This window comes from Zootoca vivipara, chromosome 2 (genome assembly GCF_965207765.1).
Source record: "Zootoca vivipara chromosome 2, rZooViv2.hap1.1, whole genome shotgun sequence".
Taxonomy (NCBI): Eukaryota; Metazoa; Chordata; class Lepidosauria; order Squamata; family Lacertidae; genus Zootoca; species Zootoca vivipara.
Window position 1 is genome coordinate 107,264,742 of NC_142584.1, and position 12,456 is coordinate 107,277,197.

The 12,456-nt window shown below is 44.2% G+C and overlaps 1 protein-coding gene across 1 annotated transcript; it reads left to right on the plus strand.

Moving 5' to 3' along the window:
* Window positions 1–426: 426 nt before the first annotated feature.
* Window positions 427–11,514, plus strand: LOC132591688 (uncharacterized). The gene is made up of 4 exons (XM_088663396.1): window positions 427–623; window positions 2,373–2,642; window positions 3,360–3,540; window positions 10,971–11,514. The coding sequence occupies exons 1-4, from the start codon at window positions 485–487 to the stop codon at window positions 11,089–11,091; spliced, it is 711 nt and encodes a 236-aa protein (XP_088519522.1). The 5' UTR covers window positions 427–484; the 3' UTR covers window positions 11,092–11,514.
* The last annotated feature ends 942 nt before the right edge of the window (window positions 11,515–12,456 follow it).

A 12,456-nucleotide genomic window follows, 5' to 3' on the forward strand; every position in this document is an offset into this window, starting at 1 on the left:
GTGCCCTAGACAAGCACTAGATATATCAAGAGATCCAACGCACCCTGGTCACCATTTCTTTCAGCTCCTGCCATCGGGACGGAGATATAGAACAATGCAGGCAAGAACGAGCCCTCTCAGGAACAGTTTCTTCTCTAGAGCGATTTTGGCCTTAAATGGAAAGCCTGGACTTTGAAGTCATCTTATTTTACTTGTTATTTTGTGTTATATTTACTGTTTTTAATTAGGTTTTTGTAATTTTGGATTATGCGGAATGCTTTATCGGAGTGGATGTAGCAACCGAGTAATTTCGTTGTTCCCGCAAGGGGACAATGACAATAAAGATATCTTATCTTATCTAACAGAGCAGGCACCGCTTCTGCGCAGAGCCCCGCGGGCTTCACCGGCTCCCGCCCCTTTCCGGCAACTTCTGCCCTCCCTTTTTTCATTCTCGGACCTCCTCCAAAGTTATTCCGCGGTGTCGGTGCGTCGCTAGGAGGGAGAAATGGCAGTGCGGGTCCGAGAAGCAGCCGGGGGCGAAGGCAACGGGGGCACATGGCGAGGAGGAAGCGTCTCCCGAGCGCTGCTGCAGCTGCTGCTATGCCTGCTATCCTGCCCGGCGTCGAGGCAGGCGGACGTTTCGGGTTCGTAACCGATTGCCTACCGCCGATTGAGATGAGAGGGGCCCCAGGCTGAGGGTCACGTTGGGTTGGGAACTGGCCGGTTGGGACTGTGACGTGGGCAGAGGGGGGTTCTTTAAAACCATGCCCCCCACTGCGTAGTCCAGATCGGAAGCTTCCCTCCTATGAGAGTTAGAGAGCGAGGATGTCTCTCTCGCCCCACTTGCCCCGCCCCCTCCTGTCATCAAGATTTGCTGTTAAAGTAAGCCATAGAACAAACTCCTAGGGGTCGACGTCCCTTTGCCCCCACCCCCAATATAATATTTGAGGGGCTGGCACCCCCACAGTGGATGGTAATTGCCATTCAAATAGTGTGCGTGCACCCGTCATGTGATCGATTACCTCTCCCCCCCCCAATATTCTATTCAAGTTGCCACCCCTGCTTTCAGAGATCTTAACATGCGGGACACAACTCGGCCAACTAGAAATATACTTTGCCCTTTCTGCCCCCACCCCATGTGACCATCTTTTATGGTGGTGTAACTGGACAAGATTGGTAGTTTGGGGTCCTCCCACCCCACCTCGAATTTCTCAAGGGTTTGCCTTGTGGAAGGGGTGTTACCAGGTATCTAGTTTTATGTCATGATTGGTATGAAAGTTGTACAACTGAGGTGTGTGTGTGTGTGTGTGTGTGTGTGTGTGATGTGTGTTTTTTGTTTCTGTAGAAAAAATGCAGTTTAAATATATTTTTTTAAAAAAAGGTTGTTAAGGGATTTATATACTGATATTATCAGAAATCTCCCCATTCCAGCTATGGATCTTAATCACTTAGTCAATACTACAGAATTCAGGGGTAGGCAACCTGAGGCCCGTGGGCCGGATGCGGCCCAAGTGCCTTCTCAATCCGGCCTGCAGGCGGTCCGGGAATCAGCGTGTTTTTACATGAGTAGAATGTGTGCTTTTATTTAAAATGCATCTCTGGGTTATTTGTGGGGGATAGGAATTCGTTCACCCCCCCCCCCAATATAGTCCAGCCCACCACATGGTCTGAGGGACCGTGGACCAGCCCATGGCTGAAAAAGGTTGCTGATGCCTGCTACAGATAGCCTGCAAGATGATGAATAAAACAGGCAGAGACAGAAAAGCTGCTTTGTCTAAAAGTGGAGTGGGGAAGCTTTTTAGCTCCACAGGCCAGATTCTTATCAGGATTTGCCTAGCAGGCCTATCTGATTGGCTAGTGCAGCCAACTCCAGGTGATTTGGTGCTTTGAAGTCCCCAAATTGGGAAGTTTTTAATGTTTGATATTTTATCACTTTTTAATTCTGTTGGGAGCTGCTTCCAACAGCTGGGCAGGGTATAAACGACGACGACGACAACAACAACAACAACAACAGTCTTGGCATGCACAGCCAACTCAGCAGGTTTTAACCCACCGGGAGCAAAATCCTGATTTCTGCTGGGATCTGCTGTACACAATCATTTCCTGCAGGGAACTGGCACACGCAGACACAACCACTGCACATCACCTGATGTCACCAAAGCTTTGGGGTGACAGATGTTGATTGACAGGTGGGCATGGTATGGAAGAAATTGTCCTGTGTCCAACAGGTTCTTTGGTCAACAAGTGGAATATGATCTTTACCAAATGTGCAATTGCAAAGGTGTTACTTTTTTGTATGGTGTAATGAGATCAAGCCTCTCTTAAGATGTGAGATCTAATCTGTCTGGTTGGTGGTAGATTTCTATTAATGAGTTGCCCTCATTTTCTTCCAGGTTCTACACACTGCCCTTCTCGTAACGTCTCCATAGCAGAAGGTTCAGCTGGGATGATCTTTGCTAATGTTTCCAGTTATTCCTACATTCGTTATATATGTCATAAGAACGGTTGCTCTGATCCTAATGATGCCATATTAGCCATAACTGAAGGAGAACTGAAATTCTACAATAGCTCATTCAAGAACGCAAGCAAACAGCTTGCAGGAGAATACCAACTTGAAGATTTTGAGAGCAACATTTGTTTCCAAGTCTTCCTTAGCATACCAGGTGAGGTTCTGAAGTTACTGTAATACAGTCATACCTCAGGTTACGAACGCTGTGGGTTGCACGTTTTCAGGTCGTGGACCGCTCCGAACCCGGAAGTACCGGAATGGGTTACTTCTGGGTTTCTGCGCTTGCGCATACACAGAAGCACAACATGACAATACAGGCATGCACAGAAGCGCCGAATCGTGTCACGCACGTGCGCAGATGCAGAGCTTTAGGCTGCGAATGTTGCGGGTTGCGAACGTGCCTCCTACACAGATCATGTTCGCAACCGGAGGTATGACTGTATGGATTCACCACAACTGAGGGTGGGGGTGAGGAGGGCTGCTTGCATTAATTTATTTTTGGTTTGCAATTGTTCCTATTAGTTATTATTATTATTAATAATAGAATTTACTACCCACACTTCTCCATAAAATCTCAGGGTAGGTCCCCCCCATAAAATCCCTAATATTCTATCATAATAATTTCATTTATTAAAAGACAGGGTGGAAAAGAGAGTGAGTTGAAAACAAAAAAAAAGTAACAAGATAGTAAGAATATACACACCTGTATATTGATGTATGGTAATGTAAGACTACAAATTTCAGGGTAGTTTACAACAAAACAAAAATACATTATTTCTTGCATTGTATTATCACATCATGCTTCCCTACTATTTTGATAGCTACTCTTGCCCTATTTTAAATTAACACATATTTTTTATTTTATTTCTAGACCCTTGGCACTGCCCTTCAGCTAATCTTTCCACACCAGAAGGTTCCTCTGGGACAATCATTCCTAATAATATATTGAACAATTCCAATAGTCTTGCTTTATACAAGAAGAACCACTCCTCGTCTTCTTGGCAATACATCTTGAGCATAGCCATGGGACACCTGAATCACAGTGTCGGCATGTATGAAGAGCACATCTATATATCTGATAGGGGCATTTCTGTCAAGAATGGTTATGAAGTACTTGCTGGAGAGTACCAGCTTGTAGGGACCCAGGTGGCGCTGTGGGTTAAACCACAGAGTCTAGGGGTTGCTGATCAGAAGGTCGGCGGTTCGAATCCCTGCAATGGGGTGAGCTCCCGTTGCTCCGTCCCAGCTCTTGCCCACTTAGCAGTTCGAAAGCACATCAAAGTGCAAGTAGATAAATAGGGACCTCTCCTGTGGGAAGGTAAACAGCGTTTCCGTGCGCTGCTCTGGTTCGTCAGAAGCAGCTTTGTCATGCTGGCCACATGACCCGGAAGCTGTCTGCGGACAAACGCCGTCTCCCTCGGCCTATAGAGTGAGATGAGCGCCGCAACCCCAGAGTCAGACACAACTGGACCTGATGGTTAGGGGCCCGTTAACCTTTACCGTTACCAGTTTGTTTATCAGAAAAATGGATCCTGTGTGCTTCAGTTCTTCCTTAATATACCTTGTAAGTTTCTGATGTGATTGATATCTATAGAGATTCACAGCCACTGAGGGAGGAGACAATGGTTCCTTTTATTCCTTTCTGTTTGTTATATATTTGTACTATTCAGGAGCTTTAGAGGATTCCTAGAGTCAAGGTGTTGCCTGTATGGGAATGTTAGGGATGTGGATTAGGATATATTATTAGATAGATCCTATCCAAGCTTGTGTTAGCAAGCTTCCAATATCAGCAGAGTGACATTCCCCTTTTGTGCGCAGCAAAGCATGTGCGTTAGATTCGCTAGAATCTCTATAACAATATTACACTTTATAGTTCAATATTACACTTCCTGGCAAAGGTCCCCTTTGTCCCTCTTAAAAGAAATACACAACACAGTGTTTATAAAATAAGATAGAGTTTACTTACAGTTTCATCCTGAGTTACAGCATAATCTCAGAAAGGCAGGCTTGCTTAGAAAAGTTACAAGTATATATACATCTAGAGACTACTTAGTAAAGTAAGACTCCATTTGGTCTCACTCTTGGCTGCAGGCCTAGAGTGAGAACCATGCTAACTAGAGATTCTCTGAAGATGTGTTCCCATCGAGGGAGGAAGTAGCTAAGAGAGAGAGTGATTGCAGGCTAGGGCTTTTGTCTAATCCAACTCATTTGCATGTCTGAGGGAACAGGAACTGACCTGTAGTCAGGTGTCCCTCCAGGTGAGTTCCTGTTAGTGGACACTCTAGGAACTGTTGTGACTTGTCTGCCCCAGTGTTCCATCCCACAAACCCCTTCTCAGGCAATTCACAACATTCATTACATACAAAACAAAACATAAGCAACTTTATTCAACCACCCAAGATTCCCAGCTTGACACGCAGGTTCTGGAAACTCTGTCTTGGCAGGGGTTTTGTTAGGATGTCTGCTGTCATCTCCGATGTGCAGCAGTACGACAGTTCGACAAGTCCATCTTGTATCATCTGGCGAACGTAGTGGTACCTGACCCCAATGTGTTTTGAGCGTGCTAGGAACTTCTCATTCTGCGCCAGCTTTAGACAGCTTTGGTTGTCCTCCAGCAGGCTTATAGGTTCCTTTCTCTCCACGCCAAAGTCTGTTAGGAGTTGGTCCAGCCAGGAAATCTCTCTGCACGCTTCTGTAGCCGCAACATATTCCGATTCTGTAGACGATAAAGCTATACATTTCTGTTTATAACTGCCCCATGTGATAGCTCCGCCCCCATACATAAAGACATGCCCGCTTGTGGATTTATAATCAGAATTATCACCCGCCCAGTCAGCATCAGTGTACCCAATGAGCTTAGGGTCACTGAGAGCTGGTAACATTAATTTACAATCCATTGTACCCTTAAGATATCGAACCACCCTCTTCACACCAACCCAATCATGCTCAGTGGGACTACTCACTTTCCTGCTGAGAATCCCTACTGCATTGGCTAAATCAGGTCTGCATGTGGTAACTAAATACAAAAGTTTACCAATCGCTGAACGATACTCTGTGTTGTTTGGCAGCAGCTTCGAATCCTCTTGGTTCTTTAAGAAGTCTGTAGCCATCGGGGTGTCGACGGGTTTTGCATCCTGCAATTGCATACTCTCCAACAGTTCAATTATCTTTTGCTTCTGATTAAGTAGAAATGAACCATCCTGTTCTCTTTCCACTTGAATCCCAAGGTAATACTCAACTGGTCCTAATTCCTTCACTTGCACTTCCTTGTTGAGGTGCTGGACTACATTTTTATAATCCCTGTCATTTGACGTTGCGATTAAAAGGTCGTCAACGAAGGCAAGAATATAAGAAAATTGTCCATTACTCTGCTTAGTGTACAAACACTTGTCAGCTTCACCTTGCTTGTACCCAAGTTTCACCAGCATTCCATGCAATTTCAAGTTCCAGGCTCTGGCTGCTTGTTTTAAACCATACAGTCCCTTTTGAAGCTTGCAAACCAAATGTGCCTCATTTGGCTTTATAAAACCTTTAGGCTGCTTCATGTAAATTTCTTCAGAAATTTCCCCATGCAAAAACGCAGTAGCTATATCGATGTGTTTCACCTCCATCCCTTTAGATGCTGCGATGCTTAAAAGTAATCTTACGCTACTGTATCTCACTGTTGGTGCAAAGACTTGGTCATAGTCGTGGCCATATTGCTGTGAAAAACCTTGTGCCACTAGTCTTGCTTTGTAACGTTGCACCTCCCCTTCTGAACCCCTTTTAACCTTGAACACCCATTTGCTCCCAATTGCTTTCTTACCAGCAGGTAATTTTGTGAGTGTCCAGGTCTTGTTCTTGTGCAGTGCGTCAATCTCCTCCTGCGCGGCTTTCCTCCAGAGACTGGCTTCGGTGGCTGGCATCTGCTCTACCTCTTCCCAAGTGGAAGGTTCTGGTGGAGACGCCGACCCTGCAAAGTAGGACAGTCGTAGTGGCGGAACGCCCTTGTTGGTTCTGGATGAGCATCTGACCTCTGGTTGTGCAACCGCATCAGCATCCTCATCCTCCTCCAACGCTGGCATGTCCACGTACAGCTCCTCCTCTTCGTCTCTGGTGCCGCCAGGGGTCTGGACCTCTGCGTCTTCTGGGGTGTCGCCTGTAGGGGGTGTTGTGACACTAGAAGGTATATTAGTTCCTTGTGCTAAAGGAAAACTTATAAACTCTTCATCTGGTGACTCTCTAGAACAGTCAATAACAGTGTTCTTTGTATCAAACTTTCCTAGTTCATCAAAATGAACCACATGGTATGGGTCTACTCTGCCACTCTTTGGATCTAGAACTCTATATCCCTTTCCTCCAGGAGCATATCCAACCAGAATACCTGCTTTTGCTCTGGAGTCAAGCTTGTGTCTGCGCTCTTTGGGCACGTGGTAATAACAGACACTTCCAAACACACGTATGTGCTGCAGACTTGGGACTCTCCCGTGCCAAAGTTCAAATGGTGTGCGTTCTGCACCCTTTGTAGGCAATCTGTTTTGCAAATAAATCGCCGTATTCGCCGCTTCACCCCATAGCTTCTGTGACAAGTTGGCCTCTTTTAACATGCACCTTGTCATCTCCATAATAGACCTAAACTTTCTCTCAGCAATGGAGTTCTGTTGAGGCGTGTAAGCGACTGTAGTTACATGTGCTATGCCTTCTTGTGCCATGATGGCCTTCATCTGCCGTGAGCAAAACTCTCCACCATTATCCGAAATTAAGGTGGAAGGAGCTCTCTGGAATTTGTTCTTCACCATGTTTAAGTACAGTTTGAACAATTCCGGTGTCTGACTCTTTTCTTCTAGAAAATATCCAACACAATATCTTGAGAAGTCATCTATAAATATCGGAATGTACTTATTGTTTCCTAGGGAAGGTACATTCAGCGGACCACATAGGTCAGTATGAACAGTGTCCATGACTTTTGTGCTTCTCTTCTCTGTACAACGTGGGAAGGAAGGCTTGACTGCCTTTTCAGTTATGCAAGTTGTACAGTTTGGCATTGGTGTACTGCAATTCTTTACCTGTAGACCTTTTACCAGATTTTCCTTCTGCATTTTCAGGATAAGGTTGGTATCCCTGTGTCCAAGCCTTTTGTGCCAGAGTTCCAGATCTGGTTGATCCTTTCTGCTGGGTTGTGCAACCCTTGCAGACTCATTCTCTGAAATATCAATCTCATACACATCATTGATTAGTTTGGCTTGAATAAACACTTCACCATCTTTTATCACATTGCATTGTCCATTTTTAAATATAATTTCAAAACCTTTCTTGTCCAAGCTAGACACACTTATTAGATTACAGTTCAGCTTTGGTGCATACTTAACATTACTCACTGTAGTATCAAAAGACTCATTGTTCACTTTGAAATTCAAGTTCAAAGATCCTGCACCTATTGACTTTATAACATTTCCATCAGCAATTTCAATCTCAGACTGTTTATTATTGTCTATTTCATTGAAATATTCCCTTTTATAACAGAAATGGCTGCTTGCTGCACTGTCCAGAAGCCACTTATTGCGCTTTCCTTCACAGCTCTGGAAAGCTACATTTCTTTCTTGCAATATCATTGCACGCCCCCCCCTTCTTTTCGCCTTTTGGTGGAAAGGGGCGGGATTTATTCCTAGGTGCCCGGCATTCCTTCGCCATGTGCCCTTTTAAATTGCAGTTAAAGCAAATTATTTCCTTTGGCGTTTGTCTGGACCTTTGGAAATGCTTGGAAGCATAATTAGTGTCCTTTCTCCCTGTATTCCTTTCTGAAGAATCAAGGTAATCTCTGCATTCCTCTCTCAAATGATCAATCAGTTCTTCAAAAGTCAGGTCCTTTTTGTGATCCATGCAACTCTTGAATGAACTGAAGCTTGGTCCTAGAGATGCTATCAAAAATGAAACCTTTGTTTCTTCATCAAGGGCTTTAGTAGTAAGATCAATCCTCTGAACAATTTCACTAAATTTGCTGATATGGTCAGTGAATTCTTCTCTTGAATTCATCCTCAGCGCAGTTAATTTGCTCATCAAATTCCTGTAGGAGTTCTTAGTAGATGCTCCATACCTGCGCTCAATATCTTTTAAGATTTTAGCTGCATCATCTTTGCTATTAACTGATGTTAGATGCCTGTTGCGAAGTCCACTCAAAATTATGTATCTGGCCTCGCTGTTCATGCGTTTCCAATTTGCTATCTTGGCTAAATCCTCTGCTGTTGTGCCAGTAGGCATAGGTTTTTCAATGGCATCCAAAACATTCCTTGCATCTAAAAATGCTATCAGGCGTTGTTTCCAAAATACATAATTGTCATCATCTAGAGCCATGAATCCTGGCTTAACTCCACTATCAAAATCCGCAAAAGCCATCTTGGAATCTCAAAATTCTAAAAATTTCTCAAAATTCAAAAATTTGCCAAAAATTCCAAACTCAAAATCTCTAAAAATATCTCGAAATGCAAAATAATCTTCACTGCCTCTGAGTTCTCAGTGCTGTAAACTCTGAGGGAGGGGAGGGGTAGCTAATCCCCTAGGCACACTGGAGAACAATAGACCATGTGCTTACCAGGAAGTTCTAACTGAAAAATCCTACTCAGTTCAAAATCACAATCCAAAGCAATCCTTCAAAAATACACAAAAATACGCAGTCCTGGGCCGTAATAACCCTTTATGGGAATGTTAGGGATGTGGATTAGGATATATTATTAGATAGATCCTATCCAAGCTTGTGTTAGCAAGCTTCCAATATCAGCAGAGTGACATTCCCCTTTTGTGCGCAGCAAAGCATGTGCGTTAGATTCGCTAGAATCTCTATAACAATATTACACTTTATAGTTCAATATTACACTTCCTGGCAAAGGTCCCCTTTGTCCCTCTTAAAAGAAATACACAACACAGTGTTTATAAAATAAGATAGAGTTTACTTACAGTTTCATCCTGAGTTACAGCATAATCTCAGAAAGGCAGGCTTGCTTAGAAAAGTTACAAGTATATATACATCTAGAGACTACTTAGTAAAGTAAGACTCCATTTGGTCTCACTCTTGGCTGCAGGCCTAGAGTGAGAACCATGCTAACTAGAGATTCTCTGAAGATGTGTTCCCATCGAGGGAGGAAGTAGCTAAGAGAGAGAGTGATTGCAGGCTAGGGCTTTTGTCTAATCCAACTCATTTGCATGTCTGAGGGAACAGGAACTGACCTGTAGTCAGGTGTCCCTCCAGGTGAGTTCCTGTTAGTGGACACTCTAGGAACTGTTGTGACTTGTCTGCCCCAGTGTTCCATCCCACAGCCTGAGGATGCTCCTAGAGTTTTTGTTTCTGTGCAAAGGTGCCCTTCATTGTGCAATACCATTAATAAGTTGCCTTCTATCTGCACTTTCCATGATTTGTCCTTCTGATAACTTCTCCATACTAGAAGGTTCCTCTAGGACAGGCATGCCCAAAGTCTGGTCCGGGGGCCTAATCCAGCCTGCCGGTCGATTTAATATAGCCCCTGCGTCAGTTAATTTCCTGTGCTAAAATTCCCCCAAAAGCTCAACAACTTCCATTCTAAAAGAAGCTCAACAACTTTCGTTGCCCTTATGCATGTTCACTTCATCAAATCTGGCCCTCTTTGAAAAACGTTTGGACACCCCTGTTCTAGGATGATCATTTCTCATCTATCAATCCATTCCCTGCTACAAGCTCCCCATATCTGCTATAATTCAACCCCCAATTCAAGGTACAGATATTTTTTTTCTAAAAAATCAAATACAAGACTAAAACCTGCTCTAATGGTCAACAGTTGAATCTTGCAAATAACTTGTGACCCACCAAGGTGAACCACAGATCACTAGTGATGTGTTATGGACTGTATCAAAATACTTTTTACTCAGAGTTTTAGAGTTTTAAAGTCCTGTACTGCTCAGGACTGCAACATATAAAGAACCACATTTCTCCCTTTGAATGATCCTGTGAGGCGATTTCTGCTCTGCATACCTCTGAAGGAGGTCTGATGGGTGGTGATGGGTGATGGATGGATTCTGTGTACTAGGACTCTGTTTCTGAAATGTTCCTCCCACCTGGCACCAATTTTGTCATTGTTCTGCTACAGGCATTCGGGCAGCACCAGTGATTGAATGTTCCAATTCTGTTTTTATGTGTGTCTATTTTTGTATTATATGTTTATTCTCCTTGTAACTCACTTTGATACCCCCTTTTTTGTAGCTAAATACATTTTTTAAAATCTATAAACCTTAACCCAACCTTGGAGGAAAGGCAGGATTTATTTGCAATGCAAAATAAATAATAGACCCATGCAGGAGGACAGGAAAACAGGATTGAGACCCTGATCACCTCCCCATCTGCCATAATGGCTAGAAGGCCAGATTCTAGCCTTTTCGGTGAAGTTGGGGAGTGTTGCACATTGATCTTTTGAGGGGTAAATACATTTGAAGAGTGCCACTTGTGTGCCTGCTGACTTTCTCTATGCTTCCGTTTCAGGGCGCACACCTATCTGGCCATACATCACAGGGATTTCCATCATTTTGCTGCCGTGTTGCATGCTGTGTTGCATGATCTATCAAATAAAGAGAAGAAAAGCCCGTTTAGCCTTGCTGCTTAGCAAATGGACCCCTGCCTTCAGGGTCATCAGAGGTACAAGAAATGTGGAAGAGGCTCATCCAGCAGAGAAAATGGAGACTCTCTTATCCCTGGGAATAAAAACTTCACAATGTGTGGCTGCAGAGTAGAAGCTGCAGGATCTTGACCCCCCCCCCCGTGTCTTAGAAGTATTTATTGTTGGTTTTTTGTATCTTTTGTTTGCTAAGAGTCTCGCTACCCTGACCAGGAGAGCTTTTAACTAAATCCTGAAGGGGAAAGGACACAATATTTTAATCTGTTTTAGTATCTTAACTTTTGCATTTTAAAGTACTTTTGTAATTTTTTCTTTATCTTTTGTTTTGTTATCTTTTGTAAACACTTTGAGGGTTTTTGCAATCAAACAGTATACAAAATTTATGAAATAAATATTACAGACAACTGGGAACACTTGGTCCTGGGGATGATAGCTTCATTGATACACAGGAAACAGAGGTGGTGCTACAGGGACCTGCTAAAGAGCAGGAAACTACAAGAAGGAATGACTCATGTTTTCATTTGTCTCTATACTAATGCACAGAGTATGGGAAACAAGCAAGATAAATTTGAGCTCTTAATATAGGATGGCAAATAGGACCCGGTAGTCATTACTGAAACCTGGTGGGATGATACTTATGACTGGAATGTAGAAATTGAGGGGTATAACAATTTTTTTAAAAATAGACCAAACAGGAAGGGTGGAGGAGGAGCATTACCGTCCTCGTCTCTCTCTCTCTCCTGCACGCGCTCCGAAGAGGGAAAGGCAGCGCTAGCTGGCACGCCCGGCCTTGGCTGCATCGGGGCTTCCCGGCCAAGGCCTCTGGGGCTGTTTCCCCGCCCTGCCCCGCTGGAGTCATGTGGCTTGCGCCCTGCGCCGCCATCAGCGTTCTCCTTGCGGGAGAAGGGAGAGAGAGAGACGAGGCGGCAGGGCGCTCCTGGCGGCGCAGCTCCTTCTGCTGCGCGGAGGGTCGGCAAAACTTGGGTCCGGGGATCGGGAGCGGTGGGGGAGATTGAGGCAGTGCCGTGGATTCACTACTGAAAGTGTAGACAGACTGATAAAGGGGCTGTGGAAGTCTTCTGAACAAACATGGAATTTTGAGCTGCAGTAAAATTTAGTGTATACAGTATAGGTCTTTCGCAAAATCCATGTAAACAGTTTTTTTCCTCTCTCTCCTCCTTCTTTCACACTTGCACTCCCTCAACTGAGGAAACAGCAAAACTGCATTTGGGGGCAACTGGGAGTTCCTCTAGACATCCTGTCCACTGAGCATTCAATCCTGGTTTGCTAGCAAAAAAGCTTGCGTGGAGGCTATACTGGGCTTGCTCTTTATCAAGCATTTGTTCCAGTTTG

Bases quoted from the DNA above. Each gene is read 5' to 3' on its own strand.
- LOC132591688 (XM_088663396.1), top strand. From the start codon at position 485: ATGGCAGTGCGGGTCCGAGAAGCAGCCGGGGGCGAAGGCAACGGGGGC. The intron at 624-2,372 runs GTTCGTAACCGA...ATTTTCTTCCAG, and splicing joins GAGGCAGGCGGACGTTTCGG to GTTCTACACACTGCCCTTCT. The intron at 3,541-10,970 runs GTATGAAGAGCA...CTTCCGTTTCAG, and splicing joins CTGAATCACAGTGTCGGCAT to GGCGCACACCTATCTGGCCA.